The following is a 25,014-nucleotide window of genomic DNA, read 5'->3' as shown; positions in this document are numbered from 1 at the left end:
CCTCGTTGGACGAGATACTTGTGTGACAATAGAACGGAACAAATAATAAATAAAGTCACGTGTTCGGTTTAAAGTTTGTTGTATATTGGGAAGGATATTTGTGTGCTACGAAAAGCATAATATTTGATACAGTAATCGATAATTTATAACGGTATATACTTAGGATCAAAATGTCTTCCTTGAAATTGGAAAACATTAATGTTTGTCTTTTAGACATCGAAGGAACCACTACTTCCATTAGTTTTGTCAAAGTAATTTATATTTTAATTATTTACATACTTAGCATATTTAGCGTTCAGTTCTTATATTGTTTTAAAATAATTGGTAATATAATGACCCAATGTAAAGGGATGTCATTCCACGTCAGGATATATACGACTATTTTTGTTTATATGAAGAGATTCTCGACATTTTTAACCTTATTTAGAGTTATATTCGGTATCTGATCTCGATTTCAAACATTCTGATTAACTAAAGTAAAGTTTAGACCAGTGATTCTCAACCTTTTTTTCGTCAAGGTACATTTTAATAATTAAAAATTTGGCGGCACACTCAATTACTTCAGTAAGTATTGCAGGACAACCGGTGACGTCATAACAGTGATTTTTAAACACAGTTGGTTATTTAGGTCATGCTTTGGTAACTACCAGCAGTTACTGGTAACACCGGTTACAATTTCCAAATGCTCCCTAGGTAGGTAGAACTAATTGAACTATTTGTCTGACGTCACTTATGTATGGGTATTTTCACTGATGGCGCACTTCAAAAATCTTGCAGCACACTAAAGTGCCACAGCACAGTGGTTGAGAATCACTGATTTAGACAGTCAGAATTTTTAGACTGGACTAAAAAGTTTAATCTAATCAGAGTTTTTGATTTAATAAGCATTAGCTCATTAAACTAAAATTATGTGATTGTATTAAATCCATTAACCACAATTAAATGAAAGTTGTTACATTTATAAAGACCCTTAACTTCAGTTGATGTCATCTATTTTCTATTGAGAAATGGGAAAGAAATAAAGAAATGTTAAGAACAAATTACAGTATCTACATGTGTGTTTCCAGAAAGAATAATATAGGCTGTTGTACCATAGTTGCTTTTGTAAGCAGTTGTCAGATAGCCTGAGCTAGAAAACCTTCACCTTGTTGAGATAACATAACCTTTAATAAATTGTCTTCACAAATGTGGCTTTATGACAAATACTGAAAATTCCAAGTTTGTTTTTCTATTGCTGTTTTTTAGAAATTATCCACTCTTTGCTATTAATGTTTCCTTTGAGTTTGATGTTACCAGATGCCATATGTTGCAGAGAATTTTAACGGAAGCTTTAAATTTCTGATAAAAATATGAAAGATTAATTTTTTTTCTAAAAAATTGCTCTGTGTGAAATTTTGTCTCAAAATGTGATAGGAGTCATTTCATGCCAATTGTGCAAAACCTCTGTTCTTGACTCCTCTGATTTAGTTCAAATTCCACAGTAAGATAGCTTGTGGTCTTAAACTAAGATCTGCAAAATATTAGATCTGAATGATTTATGGTTTTTGAAATAGAGACCTTGATATGGAGATCACTTCATTCTTCTTTACATACACATTGCATAAATAGTCAACTTTGTCCTGTGCATTATTGAAATAAGCATACATTTTTAAATATGGTGACTTAGGATAATTTTTATCTGTGAATTCAGCTATGTTAGTCACATTTTTCAGTCCAGCATGACTTTTCCATAATTTGAGGATGATAATCAATTTTGTACAACTGAATTCATACTTTAACAATCTATAACTGGAGGCAAGAGAATTATGAAGAGCACCATTTTTCCATGGATGATGATTACATTGTTTATGATAGCAATAAATACATTAACTAGAAATATTATGTTTTAATTAATATTTATAAATCTGTGGACTTCAGAATTTTCTATTTTTGATTGTTCTGCAGATGTGTATAATTTCAGACTGTGTTAACCTAGAGCAAGAGAACATTGGGTTTTTAAAACCACAGAACTTGAGTTTCATTCTCAGTTTACATTTACAATTGTGTTGTATGCTTGGTCTTGTACTGTTGCCATAAAGCACTGTAGTAAATGGCTACTCCATTTGCAAGAAAAATGTGCTGAGAAAGCCATTTGCCTGTTATCATAAATTCACATAACTTTGGAACAGCCAAAAAAAACATCCAAAAACATTATAGTTAGTAAATTTTTTTGCTGTTTCAAGGTTATTGTTGTGTAAATTTATTTATATTTTCAAGACAGCTCTGATTTAGTGTTAATGTAATAGCTAAAGATTATGCAAAAGAGTTCCAAGATGAGGAATATACGAAAATGGAAATTTTTCTGCAAGTATTGTTGGAAAATCATTTGATTACATTAGAAAACAATAAAAGATCATTGTCTATCTCAAACCCATGTGAAATAAGTTTGTTTACCCAGAAATGGAAGTGTTTAAATCAGCCATAAGGCTTTTTTACTTAAGCATATTTCTTCAAGTTGGAAAGATCAAGGTTTCTTACTTTATGTGAGTAATGACATCCATATGGATAATTAACAAACAAATTAGAGGATGCACATGATTGCTTTATGAGTTATAGGTTGTTAAAGTATAAATCCAGTTGTACAAAATCAATTTTTATTCCCAAATTACAGAAAAGTTATGCTAGGCTAATAAATATGACTAACATAGCTACAAAATTCACAGATAAAAGTTGTCCTAAGCTACCAAATTTGAAAATGTATGCTTGCTTTAATGATACAAAAAATAGGAGGACAAAGTTGACTATTCATGCAATATGTGGAGAAAAGTGATCTCCATATCAAGTTCTCTATCTCAGAAACCATAAAACATTCAGATCCTAAATTTTGCACATCTTAGTTTAAGACCATAATCTATCTTACTGTTAAAAAAAAGTCAGAGAGGGTTAAGTATGGAGGTTTGCACAGTTGGCATGGAATGTTTCATAATTAAATGAAATATTCTGCTCTTTGGTATGAGAAAGCTAATTTGAAAGTTTTTTTAAAACTAAATCACATTCTCTAGGCTAAAGGCTATAAAAAAGTTATTAATTTTTATAATTTTTTTCTGTAGATAATTAACTTTTTACATCAGTAGCGTAGCGAGGGGGAAAGGGGGTCTATCATGCCCCAGGCACCCCTCTGTGAGTGGTGCCCGGGGCATGAAGGTAATAGTAACTATTTGTAATATATTATAGATATTTTAAGGTAGGCACTACATTCTATTATTATTTGTATTATATTCTTATTATGAGTAAATTCTATATATTATATTACTATATGTGTTTCTGGAGAGGGAGGGGCGCCAATAAAGTGTCGTGCCCTGAGCACCAGTTATGTTTGCTACACCACTGTTTTACATAATACTTATTATGTATAGTACAATGTACTACTATTATGTATTTGATATTTTAATTTCCTGGTTGTTATATATAAATAACAAGGGATAATATCAAATTTGACCCTTTGATTTTTTGTAAATCTCCAGATTTTGAGATCTCCTAAACCCAAAATGTCAAAAAAACAGGAAAAAATTCTCTGAATGGATGTGTGCTTGTGTGTGTGTTAGCATCTATTTCATTTAATATTTCAGGATGGGGTAAAGATTAAGAAACAAAATTTGACATGGTAGCTTGTGTACAAGGGGCATTGATGCTATTCAATTTTGGTGGTTAAAGGTCGAAGGATGGAGAGATACAGGTTGGTCATGTCACATCTTGAGTGGAGTCAGACTTAATGAAGATTTTACTTGTTAGCATTTACAGTTTTTTTTTTAATATAAAACTTATCCCTACTGTCAAAATTAAGTATTTTGCCATTTTATAATAATTGGGCTGCAATTTGGAAAAATTGTAGACCTATAAATTCCCACTGTCGTCCATCTGTCTTTCCTTAATCTCAAGAACAGAATTAGATAGATGAAATCTGAGACCAAATATGGAAATCTTAGGGGCAGGAGATTGATCATATATTAACTTCTGGTTTGCACCAGAAGTCATGTTATTTCAATTTAAAAGTTTTCCCCTGAAATCAGTTAATAGATGACTGGCACGACTCTGTTGTTAAAGGAAAAGTATGAGGTACAGGGGCAAGATGCTACTAATTTGAGGCAGAGAGCATATATTATAAACGAAATAAATTAAAAATATGATTAAACCTTGCAGCTTGGCATTGTGATGATCTGACTAGGGTTTCTCATTTCCTGGTCTTTTGCTTGTCCCAGGATTTCAGGAAAAAAGTGAACTGTTTCCTGGGATCCCGGGATATAATTAATTATTTTTAAAATATATAAATATCTTGAAATCAAATGATATAATTATTTTTCATTTTTAAAAGTAATTTAATACCTTCTGCAACCTTCAAAATCATAATATTAATAATAATGTGTAAAATATATATTAAAATTACCTTTGAATTATGTAGAAATTTTCATAAATGAAAAAATTTGTTAAAGTTTGTTGCAAACTGCTTACAAAAGAAAAAAAATGCCTTTGAACTGAGTTGAAAATTTAAAGAAAAAATTAGAAAAAGTTATAAAAAGTTAGAAGGTAATTTTCGTTTTTTAAATAAAACATAATAGAAAATATTATTGTAAATTTTTATAAGATTTTGAAAACCAAAGATGGTCAATACTCTGATCACTCAATCTGGTTATTATTTTAATAATGAAAAGTCCCGCAACTGAAAATGTCCCTTCCAATTCAATGGATGTGGGTAGAATCGTCTTTAATGCATTTAAGAGAAGACAAATGTTATGTGTTTCACCCATGGCATCAAAGATTTCTAGTTCATTTTCAAGATGCATTGTAATACTTCTTTTGCTCTCAACTATTCTTGATTTGTCTACCTCAGCTGCTTTAATAGCGGTATCAAGTTTATTTGGCAGTTCATTTGGCTTTAATAATCAGGTTTATGAAGAAAAACTTCATACTTGCAGACTTCGTACTCGTTTGTATCCTTGCCCAATTTGCACAACCTGGCATAATGCAGTTATTGAAGCTACTGGACATAGTTAAAATTGAGACAGCATTGGTGCAATTATTCGAGATATTACAGGTTCTGACAAGTAAAGAATTTTCAGAGTAGCTGCCACAAATACATATTGATTATTGATAATCTGTGAGATTTCATAACAAGCAAAAATTTAAAAAACGAATAAGCAGACTTAAAATTAATAAATACAAATGTATTCTGACAGTTTATGAGTTAATTATACTTTCTATTTGCAAAATTTCCTCAACCTTAACACAAAAAAAGAAAAAAGTGAACTTTTAAGAAATTTGTGGGCTTTCCCAGGATATTTCTGGGTTGAAAAAACAGCCAGGATCCCGAGATCCCGTTTGAGAAACCCTAGATCTGAAAATAAAATAATTGCTTGTTAAAAATATAGAAAGTTTTTATAACAAAATCTTGTAATAGATGGCACTATACACAATTTTATTTATTTATGATGATTAATAATACAAGCTATTTTTTAAATAAAATCTCATAACAGCTATGAAAGTTACACAAGTCATTGCTAGATGTTTTACTGCTAGTAATCTATTTAGTAGGAAAATTTAATATTACAAGCTTATTATTGTGATAAATAGGATGAAGATGGAATGATTGCTTAAAAATGCAAGTTTTGTCTGCAGTCTTTCTACTAATTGTATTTTTATTTCTCAGCCATTCCAATATTGGCTTTTCCTAGCTATCAAGTCAGCTTCATCTATAATCTAAGGTTGGCAAATATAATATATGATATCTTTGAATTAAAAGGAATAACTATCTGGGACTTGTGACAGATGAAGTGGACAGGCAATTGCCACAGGTGCCAAATTGGAAGGGATACTAAAAAGGTGTCAGAATGTTTATAGAAATAAAAGTAGATTGGTACGATTCGTCGGCTCACTTCAGATGCCAAATTATTTGGAACAGTCTGGTCTTTAGACCTTTCAACCTGCTACATGCAAAAGAGTTTCTATCAAACAAAAAAAGGCTGATACTCTCAGTAAAATAAAGCATTTATTCCACTATGTTTTTATTTCTGACAAGGTTGACCTTAAAAGCTGCAGGATTTTGGAAACAATTGGAAACATTTTTTCAGTCCCAGGCTCAGTCAAGATCTGTAGAATGTTAGAGATATAAATAAAGTTTATTACAGAATTTATATCTTTATGATAGAATGGAAAGTAATCAAAATGTGAGATTAAAAAGTGCATGTGAGTTAATGGATCAAAGAATCTAAGTGCATTTTAATATAAAACTGCATACCTGTACAAGTAAACAAACAAAATTCTTAGATTATCTTTAAAAGTAAATAGTTACAAAATAATTTGTTTTAGTTACTGTAAAATGATTTAGTAAAAATACTAAATTTAATTCTTCAGGTAAAAACTGTGTAACACATTGTTGGGAACAACTTGTCAGTTTTTTGGATTTGTAAAAATCACTAACATTAATAATGAATTATAAATAAGTCATATTATTATTGCCTTTTATTATGAAAAAAGTTATCATTCTTGCTTTTTCTCTGCAAAATCTTTTAGGATTTTATCTAAGTTTAAACTCTTCTGAATTTCAGATTCAATAGACATAATTGCCAGGCAGTTCATTCTTGGTAAATTGATTATATCAGGTAAGTATTGATTAGTTTCAGCTTTGACAAAACTTCTTTCATCTGATGTCACAGTCATTGAGATTGTCAAGAAAATCTGAAGAGCAATAAATAAATTTGGAAAATGCAGTAGGTCAGTTGTTGCAAGCAAGGAATTCAAGCATTTTCATGGAGTTTCAAATTTCTATTGGCAGAATTGATTTATATGCCCCCTCACAAAGCAGGTAACTATCTGTATCAGCCAGTTTTGTGGTTTAATTTGTCAACAGGAAAAAGAACATCTAACAATCCACTTGCACATCTTCTGCACATTTTTCTTTTGGTATCCTTGGACAGGTTGGACAGGTCTTGAAAATTGCGCAAAAAATCCAAATAAATTTTAATGTTTTTTCAGTTGTTCAAACAGTGGCCCAAATGTTTACAAGTGCAGATAAATTACTGCAAATGTATTGTACTCTGAAACTCTGAAAGCTGTTTTTGGATTTAACAAAATTACATCTTCAGATTCATAATCAAATAATTTTCTTTTTTAGCATAAGTATTTATTCAGAGTCTTGAATACAAGCTTAAATAGCTAGGTCTTTGGCAGGTTCATTGGTATCAGTCATTAAAACCTTTTCTCTGTAGTCTTTAACCAGTTACAAAGCTTATGGAATGAAACCCTGTAGTAATATTCAAGGTATTACTGTGGAGTTTCTTATTCACAAAATGCACTTATAATAGTAAAAAACACTAAAAAACTAGCAAGACAAAAAACATAATCTGTTAATTTGACTGACTAATAATTAAGCATCATGTTTTTGCTTGAGTATCATTAGTATTTCCTGCTAACCTTTCTAGCTCATCACAGATTTTAGCAGCTTGGTATTATACACCTTTCATACTTTCTATATCTTTTAAATAATGATGCAAAAAGGCTGCACTGCAGCCTTTTTTGCATCACTGTAAATGCACTGCAGAGTTCCAAAAAAAATCATTGCATTGGACAATCCAATCCAAGATTAAAGAAGAGAAGGGCTATCCGTTTCAAAAGCACCAGACTACCCTGTTATGAAGAGGAAGGAAGAAAAAAAGAAAAGTTAGAGATAAGAAGGAAGAGGAATAAAGTAAGATAGGAATGCATGAAAAAGCAACCATAGGTTCCATGGAACCCCATGGCGTCAGCATCACATTTATTAGAAAAACATACTTACTCTCATATCCCCATCAGCCTTATTAACATCTACATTAATCAACAAATTGCAAACCTGTGGCCAACTAGTTGGGACAAATCTTCCATAGGAAGACAGTGTTATAAATTCCTACCATCAATTGAAGAAAGAATATGAAATAAAAACTTTCAGCCATTCTTCGAACTCACTCAATGTTTAACAGGACACGAGAATTTTAAATCTTACTTAAAACACTTCAAGAAAACAGACAACAGTTTATGTGACATTGACAACTGCGAAGAAACAACAGACCACTTCCTTTTTTATTGCATTAAGTACGAAACACCAAGAATACTCTTGCAATGCACATGCATGTTGGAAGGCACAAACTGGCCACCCAAAGAAAGTGACTTAATGACTAATATAAAACTATTTAAAGCCTTGGAAAAATATATTAAGAACACTGGTGCACTGATCTCCAAACCAAACAACAAAAACTAAGATTATTCTACCAATCAAGAGACAGACCATAATGGAAGCGAAAGTGACCAATCCTTCATCTCCAGTGACGAAGACTAGAAAATGAGACGTGAAGACACTCCACCTTAGGAATCACAGAAGAAATGCAACTGTAAATACTTATGTTCTTAAAACAATATGTTTTGGTACTAGTTACCTTTGCTAAACATTGTGGCTGGCTAACTTATTCCTTATGTTATATATTATTTACTCCTTTTGTTAACCACTACTATATTGTGTTAAACATGCAAAATTATTTGCGTTGCCACCCTGATAATTATTTAATGTTAATACTGATTGATAATAGTTTTACAGTTTTACGATTTGATGGAGGCTACGCCCTGTGATTAATAATTGTAATGGGCAAACATTTTTATGTTAATCTGTAATTTGAATCCATGCGTTAAGATGACGATGATTATTGCTTTTCTATTGTCTTATTTCGTTACATCTTTAAAAAATTTTTTGTTTATTGTATTCTGAGTTACAAAAAGATGATGTAACCAACTTTTTATTATCAGTGTTATTGTCATTGCTAAAAGCGAGCTTGCTAAATACTTATTGTAATGTTTTCCACTAAGATTTATGTGTAATGGGAAACTTGCAAAATAACGTTTTGATATCTACTTATTATTGTATTCCAAATCGCTAATTATTAACTGTGTACTCAAACGTTACGTATTCAATCATCTTTTTCTTTTTTTTTCGACTCAACAATTCTGTCACAAACTATCACATTGTAAATATTGCATTGGACAATCATTGTTTTGGCCACATCTTCCAAAATTAGGTTGTAATTGTGTTGTTTGGATGTAGTTGTAAAGAAAGCTCTTGAATTCTCTAGAAGTCTTGCTTGCATATCTGAGGTGTGTCCCTTCATATTGGCACCGTTATCATACCTTTGTCCATGGATATCTTAATATCCAGCTCTAGTGTGTGAAGTTCGTGTAGAAGGATGTTACACAGATTTTCACTGAGCTATTTTCCACTACAAAGAAATTATTGTTTGTATATTTCCCCTAGTGCATTTAATTGTATACATCAGCTATGTATCTAATTACCATTGACATTTACTCCTGATGACTGAAGTAAAAAGCGCAATCAAGAATTATTGCAAAATACTTAGCAGCCTTAATTTGCAAAACTGCTTCCTTTTGAACAGCCTCAGTGGTACCCAAACTTTTTGATTGGCAGATCAAACTGTGAATAAGTCTTAGATAGGCAGGCCATAAATATTTTGTATATTCCATATATACCAAAAGTAGGCTTATTTCTATCATTTATAAGTAGGTTGCCAGGTTTCTATGACTGGATTAAAGGACACTTAAAAGTAAATAATTCTACTACTACAACTTTCACTTCACACCACACCATCTCAAAAAAGTGAATGATTTTTTAGTTACTAACTAAACATTCTGTTTATCATTATTAGAATTTGATTTAAAAATTATAATTTTTGTATTGATTATAAATATTTGCAAATTTTAGAACTTAAAATATTTAATGGTAAATCCAGTGGCAAATTAAGACCCTAGGTAGAGATGATGGGGATCTCTCTAAATAATTTTGGTTTATTCTTACTTATTTGTTGTTGTTTATTATAAAATAGTAATGTCTAAGTATAGTTATAGAATTATTTATAAATGATGCTATACAATTGCAATGATAAAATTATTATTATTCTTTTCAATTTTGAAATCCCAAGACCTAGGACCCCTAGATGTCTGCCTCATATGACTAGTGGGAAATTCAGCAATGGATAAACTATAGCTTTCTATGGCAAAGAATATGAATTGATGTACATACATAAATAGGCATATGCCTGTGCTGAAATCTGCCATTGCCATTATGAAATATAGGCAAATCATTGAAAAATAAATTGCATTCTTTCTGATTTAAATAAAAGATTTTCTTTTGAAATAAAGGAAGTCTGGCAACCTATTTGTAAATGGTGTGTCAAATATGTTCATATTGTATCTGAATATAAGTGTTAGCAATTAACATCCCACTAACAGGCAGGAAAACAACTTATTTGCTATCTAGTCAGTTACTCATCTGTGGTTGTAGAGAGCAAAAATAAAGTTTTCTAGTTGTCGGAACGTAGTGACGACTAATACTTGACTTCGTGCATTCCTTGTCTGCAGAATAACTCTGGAATGAGTTGTCCGATCTTGATGAAATTTTCTACGACGACTCACCATCACTCAAGGATGAACTGATTAAAATTTCAACTTTCAAAAATGATCCGTTTTGTAGAACTGGATATAGGTGTTTTTCTTCAGTATGGATCATTTTTGAAAGTTGAAATTTTAACCAGTTCATCCTTGAGTGATGATGAGTCGTCGTGGAAAATTTCATCAAGATCGGACAACTCATTCTAGAGTTATTTTGTTGACAAGGAATGCATGAAGTCAAGTGTTAGTCACTTTTTGCACGCACGTGTAGAAGCGCCATCTGGTGGTCGGAAAATATGACAAGCATTAAAACGATAATTTTGAAAGGTAAATGTCGCTAACTGGACACACAACAAATATAAAGAATCTTTATAGAATAATAAGTTTAAACAAGTCTTTTTAAAACGTGGATCAGCAGCGATCAATATTGATGGCTTTACGATCCATTCTCTCCTTCGTCTTCCTATCGTTAGTACAAAATTTCGATCTCTAAATGGAGAAGCTGCGCAGAGATTCCAAATTGAGATGAAGTCGCTCAAATTCATCATCATCGATGAAATGTCAATGATTGGTGCAAGAATGCTTTACATGATCGAGAGAAGATTGAGAGATAAACCCCGAGAAAGATGAGCCTTTTAGTGGATTCTTTATGTATTTGTTTGGTGATTTTCGTCAGCTTCCTTTTGTTAAAGATACTCTTCTCTACTCGAGTGTTTTTACAATGTAATGTTCCAACAAGGTAGATTCGCATTTGATTCTTTTGAGAAGTTCATTGAACTTAGTAATTCTCATAGACAAAATAGGGCAGATAGTTCCCGCACGGATGTCTTACAACATCTAGCTTCGAGTGATTTCTCTGATAAGATCTGAACATTCTGACGACAAGAAATTGAGCCTATTTATCCAGAGATGAACTTGATCAGTTCCAAACGGCAGTAGAGCTATATCCAACAAACGAGCAAGTTAAACAAAGCAATGAAGACTACTTGCAGTCAACTGGATGCCCTTTTGCTTATACAGCAGGGGTGGGCAAGCAAGAGTTCAGTGGGAGCCGAAATGTAGGTTTTGCAAAATGCATGGGAGCCGCAGTTCTGTACTATCGTGGTGGATAGTATGGTAAGGCCGAGAAAGGATAGCACTTTCAGCAAGAGCCGCATGTAACTCAAAAAGAGCCGCACTTGCCCATGCCTGTTATATATCATCTGAAAACACTTTAGATATTGCTCTGCCTTCGTCCAAAGATGACTCAAGCTCTTGGTTTCTCGGTCCCTCCAAGTTTTTGAATCTCTCAGTTAATGCCAGAATCATTCTGAGAGTCAACTTATGGGTGCAAGGAGATCTCGTCAATGGTTCACTAGGAACTATACGCTACATTATATATTCCACGGTGGCCAAACTGTGGCTCTTGAGCCACACGCGGTTCTTTTCTAGTATACTTGTGGCTCACTGCAAGATACTTAAATTTATACCAAATTTGGTTTTTTTTTTAATTTTGCTTTTATTATTTTTTATGTATGATTCCTGGATAATATAAAATAAATAATATATTGTTTGAAATAAAAAAGGCAAAATATGGTAGCGTTATACATTATTTATTAAAAATAAATGTAATATTTATTAAATAACATAATACGTAAAAACATTAATAGAAAAAATAATTATAATTATGGTCATTTAAAAAACGCAGCATGTTGACTGTTATCATTATTTGGGTCAACGTATGAAGTTGAATCTTTATATTCTAATATGAAATTTATTAAATTGAAATTTCGTTCGCAGCTTACCAATTCCCATTTAAATGAATTGCTCAGAAGTGCCGTTACAAATTACACACCAAATTATCCAAACTCAGTTTCCAATTTACAAATTCATCCTTCAACTAGTAAAGACTAAATATTAAATGATTTCGTTTTGTATTTTTTTTTTTTTGTGTTAGTCAGTCGATTTATTGTTATTATTTTTAATAGTGGTGCAATCTTTTAAAGCTTTATGTATCAATGTGATGTTTTTATTGTCACGCAAGTTAATTAATAAATGTGATTTTTTCAAAATTGTGTTAGTACTGTTTATTTTACTATATAAAAACTGACCAAATTTGTCTTTAGCTGTGGAAAAATATGTATATATGTATATGCGGCTCTTCAACGAATTCTGTTTTCAATATATGGCTCAAGTTCTAAAAAGTCTGGCCACCCCTGTTATATATGTTCCTAATGCTCGCCCTCCAACTCTTCCTCTGTTTATTTTAGTGGAATTCGATAGCTATCAGGGACCTTTCATCTATGATAATCTGTTTCCAATAATCCCCATAACATGCACTTCGAACGATGGCAGTATATTGCCATTTCGTAGACAGTTTCCCCTTACCTTAGCATACTCGATGACTATACATAAATCACAGGGATTAACTCTTCCAAAAATCAAAATAGATATAGGGAAAAAAGAAACAGCTATCGGTCTTATCTGTGTTACATTGAGTACAGTGAAAAAATGACTGACATCATGAGACATTGGCATAGCAATTAATTAATGGCTTATTCTGACCTTATATTTGTACCTTTAAATGATCCAATAGAAATCATATATATTGTTGAGAACGAATGATTCTTTGTTTTTTTTTTCCTCATAATCTAGAAAATAAAGGTGCGAGCAGCTTCGTTCCGACTACACGTTGATGTAGCGTTACTTAACTAGTTACAAATTTTGTGTGTGTTTCTAAATCTTTCAATTATAAAAGTCTAATTAATCCATTCCATGGGCCTGATTTTGCCTGGGGACTGTAATGTGAACATCACTGCATTACATTAATTTTTTTTCCTAAGTAATAAATTACGCCAATAAAACTTTCAAAAATATACCAGCAAATATAGTTTAATATAAATATGCTATGTCATAGCATATTTATATTAACTTATTATATATTATATGTACAGTACAAATTCACACACTTAGTTAATAAGTGTGTGAATTTGTACTGTACACATATAATACCATTATGAAAATTTGCTATTTAGACTGGCATCATTATTTCATAAAACTCTTCTTTTCAGTAACTCGTCATCTTCTCAATCCATATTAAGTTTTTTTGCAGGACTCTGCTGTAGAGAATATATTAGCTAGGTTAGAAGATTGAAGAATGTCTATATACGTGCTTACTCCATAGAGTCCACCAAATGTAACATGTATATATACAGAAGTACTCATCAAAGGATTAAGGCCTGTACTTGATTAAGCACACAATGTAAAGTAAGTTCCTTAAAGCTTCTTAGAGGCAATAAAAGCATTAAAATCAATTTCTTTAGACAAAAATGACAAACTGACTGTTCTAGACTAGAAAATTCTATTGTTTACAAGAGAATGTATATGCATGAACAAAAATATCATTAGAGAAATTTAAAATAGTTACAGACTTTCTTAGACTCTAGATTTAATTTTGAAAAATTCATACTTTGTGAAACAACAAGATCTACAGGTATACCTCACCTTATGTCAGTAATTGGTTCCAGGAGAGGCGACTTTACTTGTCACTAGGCTAAACTACAAGTAACCATTCCCAGTTCTGTATTTTATTTATGAATGCATTTTTTGTAATATGTGGTTAATAAGAATCTATTTTAAGCTTACAAACAAATAAATTTTAGTTTTTAATATAGTACAGAAAAAAAATAATTAAATTTACAAATACATGTACAGTACATGTTTACAATTTGGTGATGTTTACAGTACATTGCGGACTCTTTATTTGGGAATGTGGTTTGCTCTAAGACATTATAAAATAAAATGATTTTGAAGGTTATTAAAATTATTTTTCAATAGTGGAAAAAACTAATTTGTTAAATTTACCAATATTTACATTTAATTTGTTTATTTACATCGCGGATGTAGATGGCTGTGGATCAGCATCAACAGCTGATTGTGATATTTTGATTCTGATTCTGAGTATTTTAAAATGATTTTATATACTTTTATTCTTATTTATTGTACATTAACATGATTTTATATGCTTTTAATGCTTTTCTAGTGATATTACGACTTCAATATTTGTGACAGACAGACGTAAAGTTGAATAAAATGACTTATATGGAAAAATAAAAATCAAGTTTATCTTTTTTGACAAACGATGTATAATCGAGAACAACTTAACTCGAAACGGTGTAACCTGAGGTATACCTGAATAAGCAATCCGGAGGGGGACTAATGGTTGCTAGCATCTGGTGATTAGTTGTTGGGTTTCAATTTGAAAACATTATAGACGTAAATTTCCACTGTCATCCATCTATCTTTCCTTAATCTTGAGAACAGAGTTAGATGAAAGAGGAAACCAGATAAGGAAACTTTAGGAACAGGATTATGGAAACTGTAGCACATGCTTATCTTTTTATTGTCTATATAAGAAAAAATATTATTCAAACATAAACAAACATACCTCTATTGTATTATGATAAAGTTTAAACTTAAACCATATTTCTATCATTTTTATTGTGTTTTATTAAGTTAAATTAGGATTTTGTTCTGTTGACCACTTATGAGTACCACATGTATTTGAATTGGTTTCATATAATTATCAAAAAATATCCTTGCATTAGTATATTATTATAAATGTACTGTTTGAAAATAATTATATTAGTCTACATAAATAAGTTGATCAAATAATATACTGGTACTTGCAAGAGTTATATTTAGAATTACATATTTGGAATAAAATAATCATGTTAATAAATTAATATAAAACAATTGGCATTATATTAATTTATATCAATTTAATATTTTCAGAACACATTATTTCCTTATGCAAGATCAGCAATATGTAACTACTTAAAACAATTCTGGGGTAATTCTGAACTCATGGAAACTATTGAAGCTTTAAAGAAACAAGTGAGAATATAAATATTTTAATACATTTACATTTTGAATGTTTATGTATAGCTTAATATTTACTTAATACTTGAATTATAATCAGGTAAATGAAGATAAGCAGAAAGGAATCAAAGAAATTGTTGAAATTGAAGATTTGCCAGAATCTCCTTCTGAAGAAGATATTAATGCTGTGCAAAAATCTATTGTTAATAATATAATGTTACAAATGGATTATGATAGAAAAACAACTGCTCTTAAGCAACTTCAAGGACAAATGTGGAGAATTGGCTACAAAAATGGTGAAATAAAATCACAGTATGCTGTATAATATATTTTTTTAATCTAAATTTTATTTTAATTTTAATATGTGATAATTCTATCATATTTACAAATAGGAAGTATAAATTTCAAACTTTATATTGTAATAATCCAGATGTTTAATCATCTTATTTGAAGAACCAGTTATTTGAATAATTTTCCATATGCAGGAACTTACAAGGTCTGAGATTATGCCTGTGTTTATTTTACTCTCCAACATATACAGGGTGTTTCAGAAACCTGTGTATAAAAAATGGAGAGGTTGTAAAGCGGTTAAGCAACTCATTGCTGGATTTTTTGTTTTTTAATTCTAATGCAATTTATGTTGATCATATGCTTGCAGTTGTTTTAAGGGCAGTCTTCATTTTTGATTTTCTGAACAGCTTTGTCCATGATGTTGTATTCATTGCAAAATATCAACCAAAATTGTATGTTCCAATTTGAATGCAATTTAAATTGTGTTTGCGTGTTCAAGCATCCACGAGTACATGATCAACTTATGATATTTGATATTTAAAGAAACAAAACAAATATGCTTTAATTATAATTGTGACGACGGGGGGTCCGAAAGAGTCGTAACCCCCTTTCGTGTTGTCACCAAAATGTGAAACGGGGAGGTAGGAGGATGTCGTATCTCCCGTTTCCGCCTCACTTGTCAAGGATGGCTGTTCGTTTCTGATCGTTATGCGTTACTGCGAGTGGATAGGAGGGAAGACGGATGGGGTCGACGATAAGGCGAAGCGATATTCGAGACACAGAGGAGACCATTTAACAATAACAACAAGATTTATTAAGATATAACAATGGACACAACTACAAAATCTCTAACTACAGTCCCTAATGCGCGTAGGGGTCGAGAGAGAGAGCTTACAATTTGGTTCCATACCTCATTAGTTCATCAATTGCTCATTAGTTCTTCTTCTTTCGTAGGTTTAACACTTGATATCCACGAAGGAAGGTTTATTATTCGAAATAGGCACAGTTTATAATATCGCAACTTAGCGTGGAGACGTTCGGAGAAGGTCCGAGTCGGTGACGACGAGCGACGGCGTTTTTCCGGCAGATGATAAGAGACTCCCCCGAGGGGGTGGAAGGAGTGGCTTTTATAAGTTTTTGCCTGGGAAATCGGTCACGTGATCGTAAGCGGATGACGATTTGTGTCATAGGTGTTCCCGGGACTAAAAACTTATGACGAGTTCGGACGCTAAGTGTAAACTATTGTGCAAGATGATCTACCTGCATCCGAGGGAATAACGGCTTGTTGACTGTTATTTGGCCGGGTACGCATAGTTTCTCGTCCAGGGCCGTTTTTCGACAGGATGTTTATATTAGGGGAAAATTCCTAACACGAATTATTACAAAAAGTGGATCTGATAAAATCCAGATCTCACATAATACATGTAAATAAGTGAAAAAAGGATGATCAGGTGATGAAATGAAATCATGAGATACATTGTGCTCCATATGATTTCTCCCAATGTGCCACTTTGGGCACTTGTATCATAAGTTTGTCACCCCTGGCCTAGACAGTTGTGGCTACTAAAGGATGATGGTCGTGTGTTTCTGTCCCCACACTTCATAGAATAATGCAGTAGGAAATTATTATTAATCAACACTAGTAGTTAATTACATATAAAATATATTGCTAGTATTATGTTAAGATTATTGATTAATTATCAAAAAGTTTATTTATGATTTATTTCATTTTTTATAATAATTAGTGTCTATGAAGATGTTCCTTCTTGTTTAGAAAGCTGGAAAAAAGAAGGTAAACAAATTTACATATATTCATCAGGTAGTGTTGAAGCACAGAAATTACTTTTTCAGTACAGTAACTATGGAAATTTGTTACAGGTAATAAAAAAAACTGAACATTTATCTAATTTTTTGATATAAAATAATGATTTATTTGTTTGCATAAAACATTGATGTAAAAAATTAAAATCAAAATGATGAATATTTCCTTTTCAAAAAAAAGAATGTTTTAAACTTTATCCTTTAAATTATTGAAGTTCTCAATTAAACTTTATGCAATTTATTAGAAAAATTTTAGAATTTTTTAAAAAAACAGATAGTATTTTAAATAATTTAAATGAATTAATAAAATTTGTTAATTCATTTGTTTTTAAAATTTCAAGTTTAATATCTTAGAATGATTTCGATAATGTAATGAATATTTAACTATAAATGATGTAAATTATATAAAAAATTATTATTCAAGAAATAGTTGAAAAATTATTGTTTAAATATAAATTTCTAAATATCAATAAAATACTAATTAAAGCTTATTATATGTAAGTTTATAGATGGCCATTTTGATACAAACACAGGACAAAAATTTGATCATCATAGTTATGTAAAGATTGCAGAATATATAGGAGTAGCTCCAGAAAATATTTTATTTTTAACAGATGTAACAAAAGGTAAAGAATTTACATTTATTTAATATATGTAAATTTTAAAATTAGAAAGTAACATTGTGAAAATTATAATTATGTGGAAATTTGTAGTTTACATAGATCTGATAATATGGTAAGAATATATATGAAGAGGATTGATGAGGACCAAATGAATACAATGATGATTTTCTAAAATTAAAAGATCCTTATTCTCCACAATTGAAGTTGATATTCTTCACTTTTATTTGAATAGATAACATTTCAAATTCTGTAGAAATTAGACAAAAATATACCTATAATTAAAAAATTTATACACACAGTAGAGTAAAAATATAAATCAAACTTTTAATATAATACTCAAAAGTTATATTAATAGTACAAAGACCATCATCACTTTTGAAATAAAGGCATCTTTGCCATCTGTTTTAATAAATAGTCTTGCAGCCCATTCTGCATTACCTCCTTGAGTGTGATCATTGCAGTATTCTTTACCTTTTCTATTGATTTGAATCTGCAGCCCTCAGTATAGTTTCCATTTTGTTGAAAACAGGAAAGCCTATGGAAGTACAGGTATTTTCAGTTTTGCTAGATATTCACTAACTAGGAAAGAGTAATGTGGAGGGTGGTTTTGTGATGGAAAGCCAAACTTCTTGCTTGCCTGGAATTAAATTGTTGCCAATAATCTCTTAATTCTCCAAAAGCATTAAAAGAATCTCTTAACACAGTATTGTAGTTTAAGAGTAAAATTTATGATTCTTGTGTAATATTGTCTCATACAAATGTCTTGTACAAGACAATATTTAAAAGTCAATTGAGAGCTGGCTTGCTAAAACAGAAATTTCAATTTTACCAAAGCTAACTTTGTCTTTTACAAATATATATAGCAGTTGATTTTGGGTTGATTACAAAATATCAAACAGTTTGTTGCTTATCACTTATCGATATGTATTTGCATAATCTTAGCCTAAATGCTAATGACAAAGAAAAGATGTTAAATCTTCAAAAAAGTATATAGCCAAATTTCTCTAGAGGATTGGACAAACTTTTAAGTTCATACTTGCTTGAAGTTTAGAAATAATTTTTATGATCCATTTCACTCCCAATATTTTTCAAGTTTTTCACTCATGATTCATGGAATGGATTGTTCTATTTTGAAACAAAAAAATGCATTGCTCCAGGACTGGATGGTATAAAAAATGAATTTGTTACATCAGATTACAAATTCTTAAAATTTTTACAATATTTTGTTTGAATTGTCTGTAAAAAAAAATTTTACAAAGATCCTCAATTATTTCTATTAGAAAAATTTCAGTTATGTTAGAATAATCATTCATTTAATCAGTACACTAATTGCCACAGGAAGATGGTACAGTGTAAAATAATTCAATCTAAAGGAACAAAGACATATTAAATATAGTAGGCATCTCCAAGGATAATAAAAAAAAAAGTTCATAATGATAAAAAAAATTTTTTTAATTAAAATATGAAGTCTTTTTACAACAGGAGGCATTGCTTGTTGATGGTGCAAGTCCATTAGACATCTGTGTATTATTCATTAGTTGATTCTAAAGTGACCGCAACAATACTTTTAAACTACATTTATTATTTCATCAGTTTTCAATAATTATAAAGAAAGAAATCAATTTCTCATAATAGTGGAAAAGGGCATAAAACAAATTATTCTCATAAATTCTACTTTGATACTATTAAAAATTAACCATATAAAATACTGGACTTCTTATCTACTGGTTCTTTAAAAATATTATCCATATAATGATTTCACAGAATTCAATTCATTTTAGTCTGCATTTTGTTAGTTTTTTAAAACTTTTTGAAAATTAACGAGGTCTTAATTGATTAATGAGATATTAATTGATATTAGCCAAGCCTTTGATTCCTTCCTAACATCTTTCTTTCTGTGCTGCATGATCATTTTGATTTAGACCTTGTTTATCACTCCTGGTTAAATAATTACTTCTTATCTTGTACCTACAAAATTAAATTAAATTAGGCAATAATGAATTTTCTAATTTTTCTCCATCCTGCAGTATTCAACAAATACTGCAGGATGGAGAAATTTTAAGTGGATTATTCTTTTCAGTTTATATTAACAATATATTAAAGTCAACTTAAATCAACAATAATTACCTATGACAATGATAGCAAAATAATTAATTACGATGCAGATCAGACTGAAGAGTATCAGGATCTTCTAACAACTCGTCTTGCTAAAGTCAATTTAAAAATCAGTTCACATAAAACCATTGTCATGAGCTACTCTTTATTAAGCAATACTCCTCAACCTACACTCTTTATTAACACACAAAATATCAAATACATTTCTTCAGTTGATGACCTCAGCATAATTTGGGATAACAGACTCAAATTTAAAAGCCACATAGACAAAATAATAAAATCTCTCGCCATACCTTTTGGCGTTTCTGTAAACCCATTTCCTCAAAAAGCATTATTTGCTCCATTTTCTTTGCAGACTTCCAATCTGTTGTCGACTATAGTTTGCCAATTTGGGCTATGGCAGCCCCTACTCTTTTAAACAAAATTTCCAAGGAACTCGATAAAATATATCTATTTTTAAATAGATTTTGTAGCCTTCCCAACACTCAATCTCCAAATGTTGCCAGGGCTAAACTGTCTTCCTGATTTTAAAGAAAGAATTAAATATTTTGATTGGCTTTTATACTTCAAATATTTTAATGATTTTATACAGTCAAATTGGCTACACTTAAGAATAATCCAGTGAAATTTACAATATTCTTATATCTACTTGCCATTTTATAGATTAGCCATCTCACAGTGATCTTATTTTTATCATATTTTGCAAAGTATGTTTAATTTTGATTCTTTTTTACTTGTTACTTTTTCTTGGTTTAAAAGTATAAATTTTGTTTACATATATTATCTTTAACCTTTTTTGTATTTGTGTTTTTATATTACTTATTGTTTTAATTGTTGGTTTTTATTTTTTGGGGGACTTGGAGATCTGTAGTCCTTTTGTGACTTTTCTTATGTATTAATGATAAATAAATTAGTTTCTTCTGATGATGAGCTTAGTTGCCCAATACTACTATAGAAACTGTTATTAAATTTGAGCTCCAATAAAGAACTTTCATTATTAAAAATTAAAATGATTTAAGAATCTTATTCCAATAAAAAATTTAGGATTGCAAGCAAATTTGGACAGTGTTTTCTTAAACTTGAATGCTTGTAACAAGTTTGTTAATTATGATAAGATATTTTTATTTCCAAATTTTTTCTAAGAATTACTTAAATTGAAGTTCCTCAAATTATAATAGAATATTACCTATCCCATGCTTTTAATTTGTATAAACTTCTTAACTATATAAACACTAAAAATAAAATATTTCCAGAATATTAACGAGTAATATACTCTTTATATCCAACTTCGAGTGATCTAAGATACCTTTATTTTAGCTTTTTTTAAAAATTCCATTTTTAACAAATCCATATGCATTTCACCCTTTCTAACAGACCTCATCAGTGGATACCTAATGGAATTTTTAAAAAAAGCTAAAATAAAGGTTTAGTATTCATTATTATTTGGCTTGTTTGGATAGATCACTCAAAGTTGGATTATAAAGAGTATATTACTCATTAATATTCTGGAAATATTTTTAGTGTTTATATTTTTAAAATAAAATCTTTGTCAGGAGAATTAGATAAGGATACTTAATTTAAGAACATTATAGATGATCAAAGTTTCTATTGAACAATGCTTAAAGATATAACTGAATTTGACCATCTATGGCAGTGATTCCCAAACTTTTTCGATCCACCGCCCCCTTTGTTCCATAAAGTTATACCCAACACCCCCTAACCCATTTTCTCTTGTGTGAGAAAGGATTGGAAATATTCTTAGGAAAACTTTTCTATGAATCTCACACTTTGTGCCCTTACCATACAGTACATCGTTCTCAACATCTGGAAACCATTAAACGCAATGTTTTCTCTTATCTGTTTAACAGAGGAAAGGGAACAGCTGTCAGTGACCCCAACTTTTGCCTTTGGTCACCGTTCAGTACCTGCCTCCAGCGCCCACTTTGAGAACCACTGATCTGTGGAACAATTATAAAAAATAAAATAATAGAATTTAATCATTAAATTATGAACCATCATTGAAGCTGCTGGGAGGATAACTATGGTTAATGATTTAATGATTAAATTCTATTGTTTTATTTTTTATAATTACTTTATATTTGACAAAATTTGCATAAGCCACCCAAGTAACTAAATGAAAAGTTGTAATGTTCAATAAGACTAATACATCAAACCATTAAATTCTACTCTTTCTAACTAAGACTATCAAAATAATGAAATTAAAGTACTATCAAAGAGCCACATTTATTTTAAAAAATTCCATGCTTAAAATTGTTCACAATATGCATTTTTGCCAGATACTAGGTTCAAGCCCTCTTCAGTTTTCAGGTATATACGTATATCGTTTAGGTTAATACTTCATTAATTTCTACAGCCACTTTAATACATATCAGTATGACATATTACTTATATTGAGCATCACAATTAAATTTTTAAAATAACTAAATGAAAAGTTGTAAACAGATTCAGTTTGGTCTTTATAATACAGGGTGAACCAAAAGTAAGTGGACAGTAAATACATATACATATAAATTTTATCAATCTCAATAAATGTTGAGATTATAATACAATTTTATCAATGCAGGTGCTCAAACTGATGTTCATCACAATTTACAGCTTTGAAGTCTACACCAGAGATGCATTTCAAGAAATTAATACACAAAGATACTTGTGCAAAATGTTTGTCCAAGATGAAATGTAATTTTTCAACCATAACCTATTCCACCTACTTTTGGTTCACCCTGTATGTTAAAAGCATAACTTCCTAGAGAATCCTTGCAAAGCTAAGATTAGATTAGGTTTTCCTTAATTTTTTGAGTATATCAAATATTTTGATTGCTTGTTTTATTTTTTTTAGATGGTCATAGGTTTTTTGATCATAATAAATGTACTCATATGAAAAACTAATGTACAAGATGGTTTTTATCTCAAAAGTTTTTTTTTTAATTGTATTTCTCAAAATTTAAGAAAATTTTTTATTTCTTAATTTTTAATTTAAAACAAATACATTATGTATGTTTTCTAATTTTGGGGGTTAGATATACAAAAGTCTTGAAGGACAACTGACAAGTCGAGTCCGCATAAGTCGACACCATCAGTTAAGTAGTCAGTTTTCTCTGGTCCCGGCCAACTTACATAGGCATTAATGTTAAAAAACTCCAGTTTACTCGACACCGTTTAACTCGTCACCACTGGATAAGTCAACATACTTTTGCTGTCCCACACTCCGATAAGTCGTCACCCCCTCCTGAAAAAATGAATTCACTCCACACGTGTGATGCGAACTCATTTCTTTTCAGGAGGGGACTTGATTTATTTATTAATATATAATTAATATATTTAATAATATAATAATATATTATTATTATTAATATATATATACATATTAATAAAAAGGCCTTAACATTTTATGTATAAAAATAACAACAGGTAAACAAAAAGAAAATATACAATCTACATCAACGTCGCACCAGAATCCAATTTTGCATTTTCTCATGCCAGAGGTATTAAGAATCCTTAGACGTTACTTGCCAACAATTGGCAATTGCGAAGATGATGTTTTCAAGGCGTTTGTGATTGTTGAAAAAGAAAGTCGAGACAGTTAAGTGCTCAAAACAAACAACACTAAACGAATTTTTCAGTTTTTCATCTACAGAGTAATTGTAAATGGAGGACACAATGTATTGTAAGCCTATACTACTGTATTTTCCTAATTGTAGTTTTGTGGTTTTTTTCCAACTTCACTTTAGTCATCACATCAGATAATTCGACACATTACCACTTCCCCTTGGGGTGTCGACTTATGCGGAGTCAACTGTATTTGTAAAAATAAATTCTTTGCCTACTATTTGCTATTAATTTAAAGAATGTAATATGTATCATCTAAATTTAAGTGTATTTAGAATCAAATGATAAAAAATAATGAAATGTATTAATTTTTTTTATAAGATTCTGCTTTGATTAAAGCTTGATATGTAATATAAACTCCAATCATAATTCAAATTGGCTTAACTTTTTTTTCATATTTACATAACCATCTAATAATTTTATGCAATTTTAGAAGCAGATGCAGCTTTGAAAGCAAAAATGCAAGTCGCAATTCTGTTGCGAGAAGGTAATGCACCTTTGTCTAACGAAGAACTTTCAAGATTTAATTGTATTTCCAGTTTTCATCAGTTACAATTAATATAACTAATATTTTTTAATTTGATATTTTTATAAGAAATGTTATATTATTGGATTATATTTTTCCCATAGTGCAATAAAAATTGATTCCAAAATATTCATTGTGTATTATTATGCTCTGAAAGAAAATTATGATATAATAAATTACTGTGTGCCATTCTGTATATGCTTCTTTTTATGTGGTAATCATTTAATCCAATGTATTTTTTGTCTATAAATATTGTCATGGAAATTTATGACAAAATACATGCATACCTAGCATAGATAATGCAACAGCAGATGCAATACAGTAATAATTTCTTAGTACAAATCCTAATTGTTGGAATGTGCAGTGAAAGTATAGAATTGTTAGTTTCGTGAACAACATGAATTTTTGGGAAAAATTAATTTCTCAAGGATTGTTATCCAATTCCTCAGACATTTATCAGATAAGAATGATTTCTCATTATAATCAGTCATGAAGTCTGACTCTACATATATATAGGGTCAGACTTCATGATATATGCATACATATATATAAAAAGTAGAATTATATTAATTTTATATTTATTTGGTTAGGGGCAAACTTTTGATTTTATAAACAATTTTACATATTTAATAACTAATTAAAAAATAATTAATTTGTTGTGTACAATTGATAAATGTCTTTTCATGCTTTTAT

The 25,014-nt window shown here is 30.2% G+C and overlaps 1 protein-coding gene across 1 annotated transcript; it reads left to right on the top strand.

Annotated features, from left to right (window-relative positions):
• Nucleotides 1–24,495, top strand: Enoph (Enolase-phosphatase). The gene is made up of 6 exons (XM_067278881.1): nt 1–251; nt 15,232–15,333; nt 15,419–15,630; nt 17,355–17,487; nt 17,933–18,056; nt 24,229–24,495. The coding sequence occupies exons 1-6, from the start codon at nt 171–173 to the stop codon at nt 24,357–24,359; spliced, it is 783 nt and encodes a 260-aa protein (XP_067134982.1). The 5' UTR covers nt 1–170; the 3' UTR covers nt 24,360–24,495.
• Nucleotides 24,496–25,014: the final 519 nt, after the last annotated feature.

Source organism: Centruroides vittatus, unplaced genomic scaffold (assembly GCF_030686945.1).
Source record: "Centruroides vittatus isolate TY-2023 unplaced genomic scaffold, ASM3068694v2 contig_824, whole genome shotgun sequence".
Classification (NCBI taxonomy): domain Eukaryota; kingdom Metazoa; phylum Arthropoda; class Arachnida; order Scorpiones; family Buthidae; genus Centruroides; species Centruroides vittatus.
This window is presented reverse-complemented; position numbering and strand designations above follow the sequence as displayed.

What these genes read in the sequence shown, in the direction of transcription:
- Enoph (XM_067278881.1), top strand. Translation starts at nt 171, where the DNA reads ATGTCTTCCTTGAAATTGGAAAACATTAATGTTTGTCTTTTAGACATC. An exon ending in CTTCCATTAGTTTTGTCAAA is followed by an intron (nt 252 to 15,231) that starts GTAATTTATATT and finishes TAATATTTTCAG; the next exon opens with AACACATTATTTCCTTATGC. An exon ending in ACTATGGAAATTTGTTACAG is followed by an intron (nt 17,488 to 17,932) that starts GTAATAAAAAAA and finishes ATTATATGTAAG; the next exon opens with TTTATAGATGGCCATTTTGA.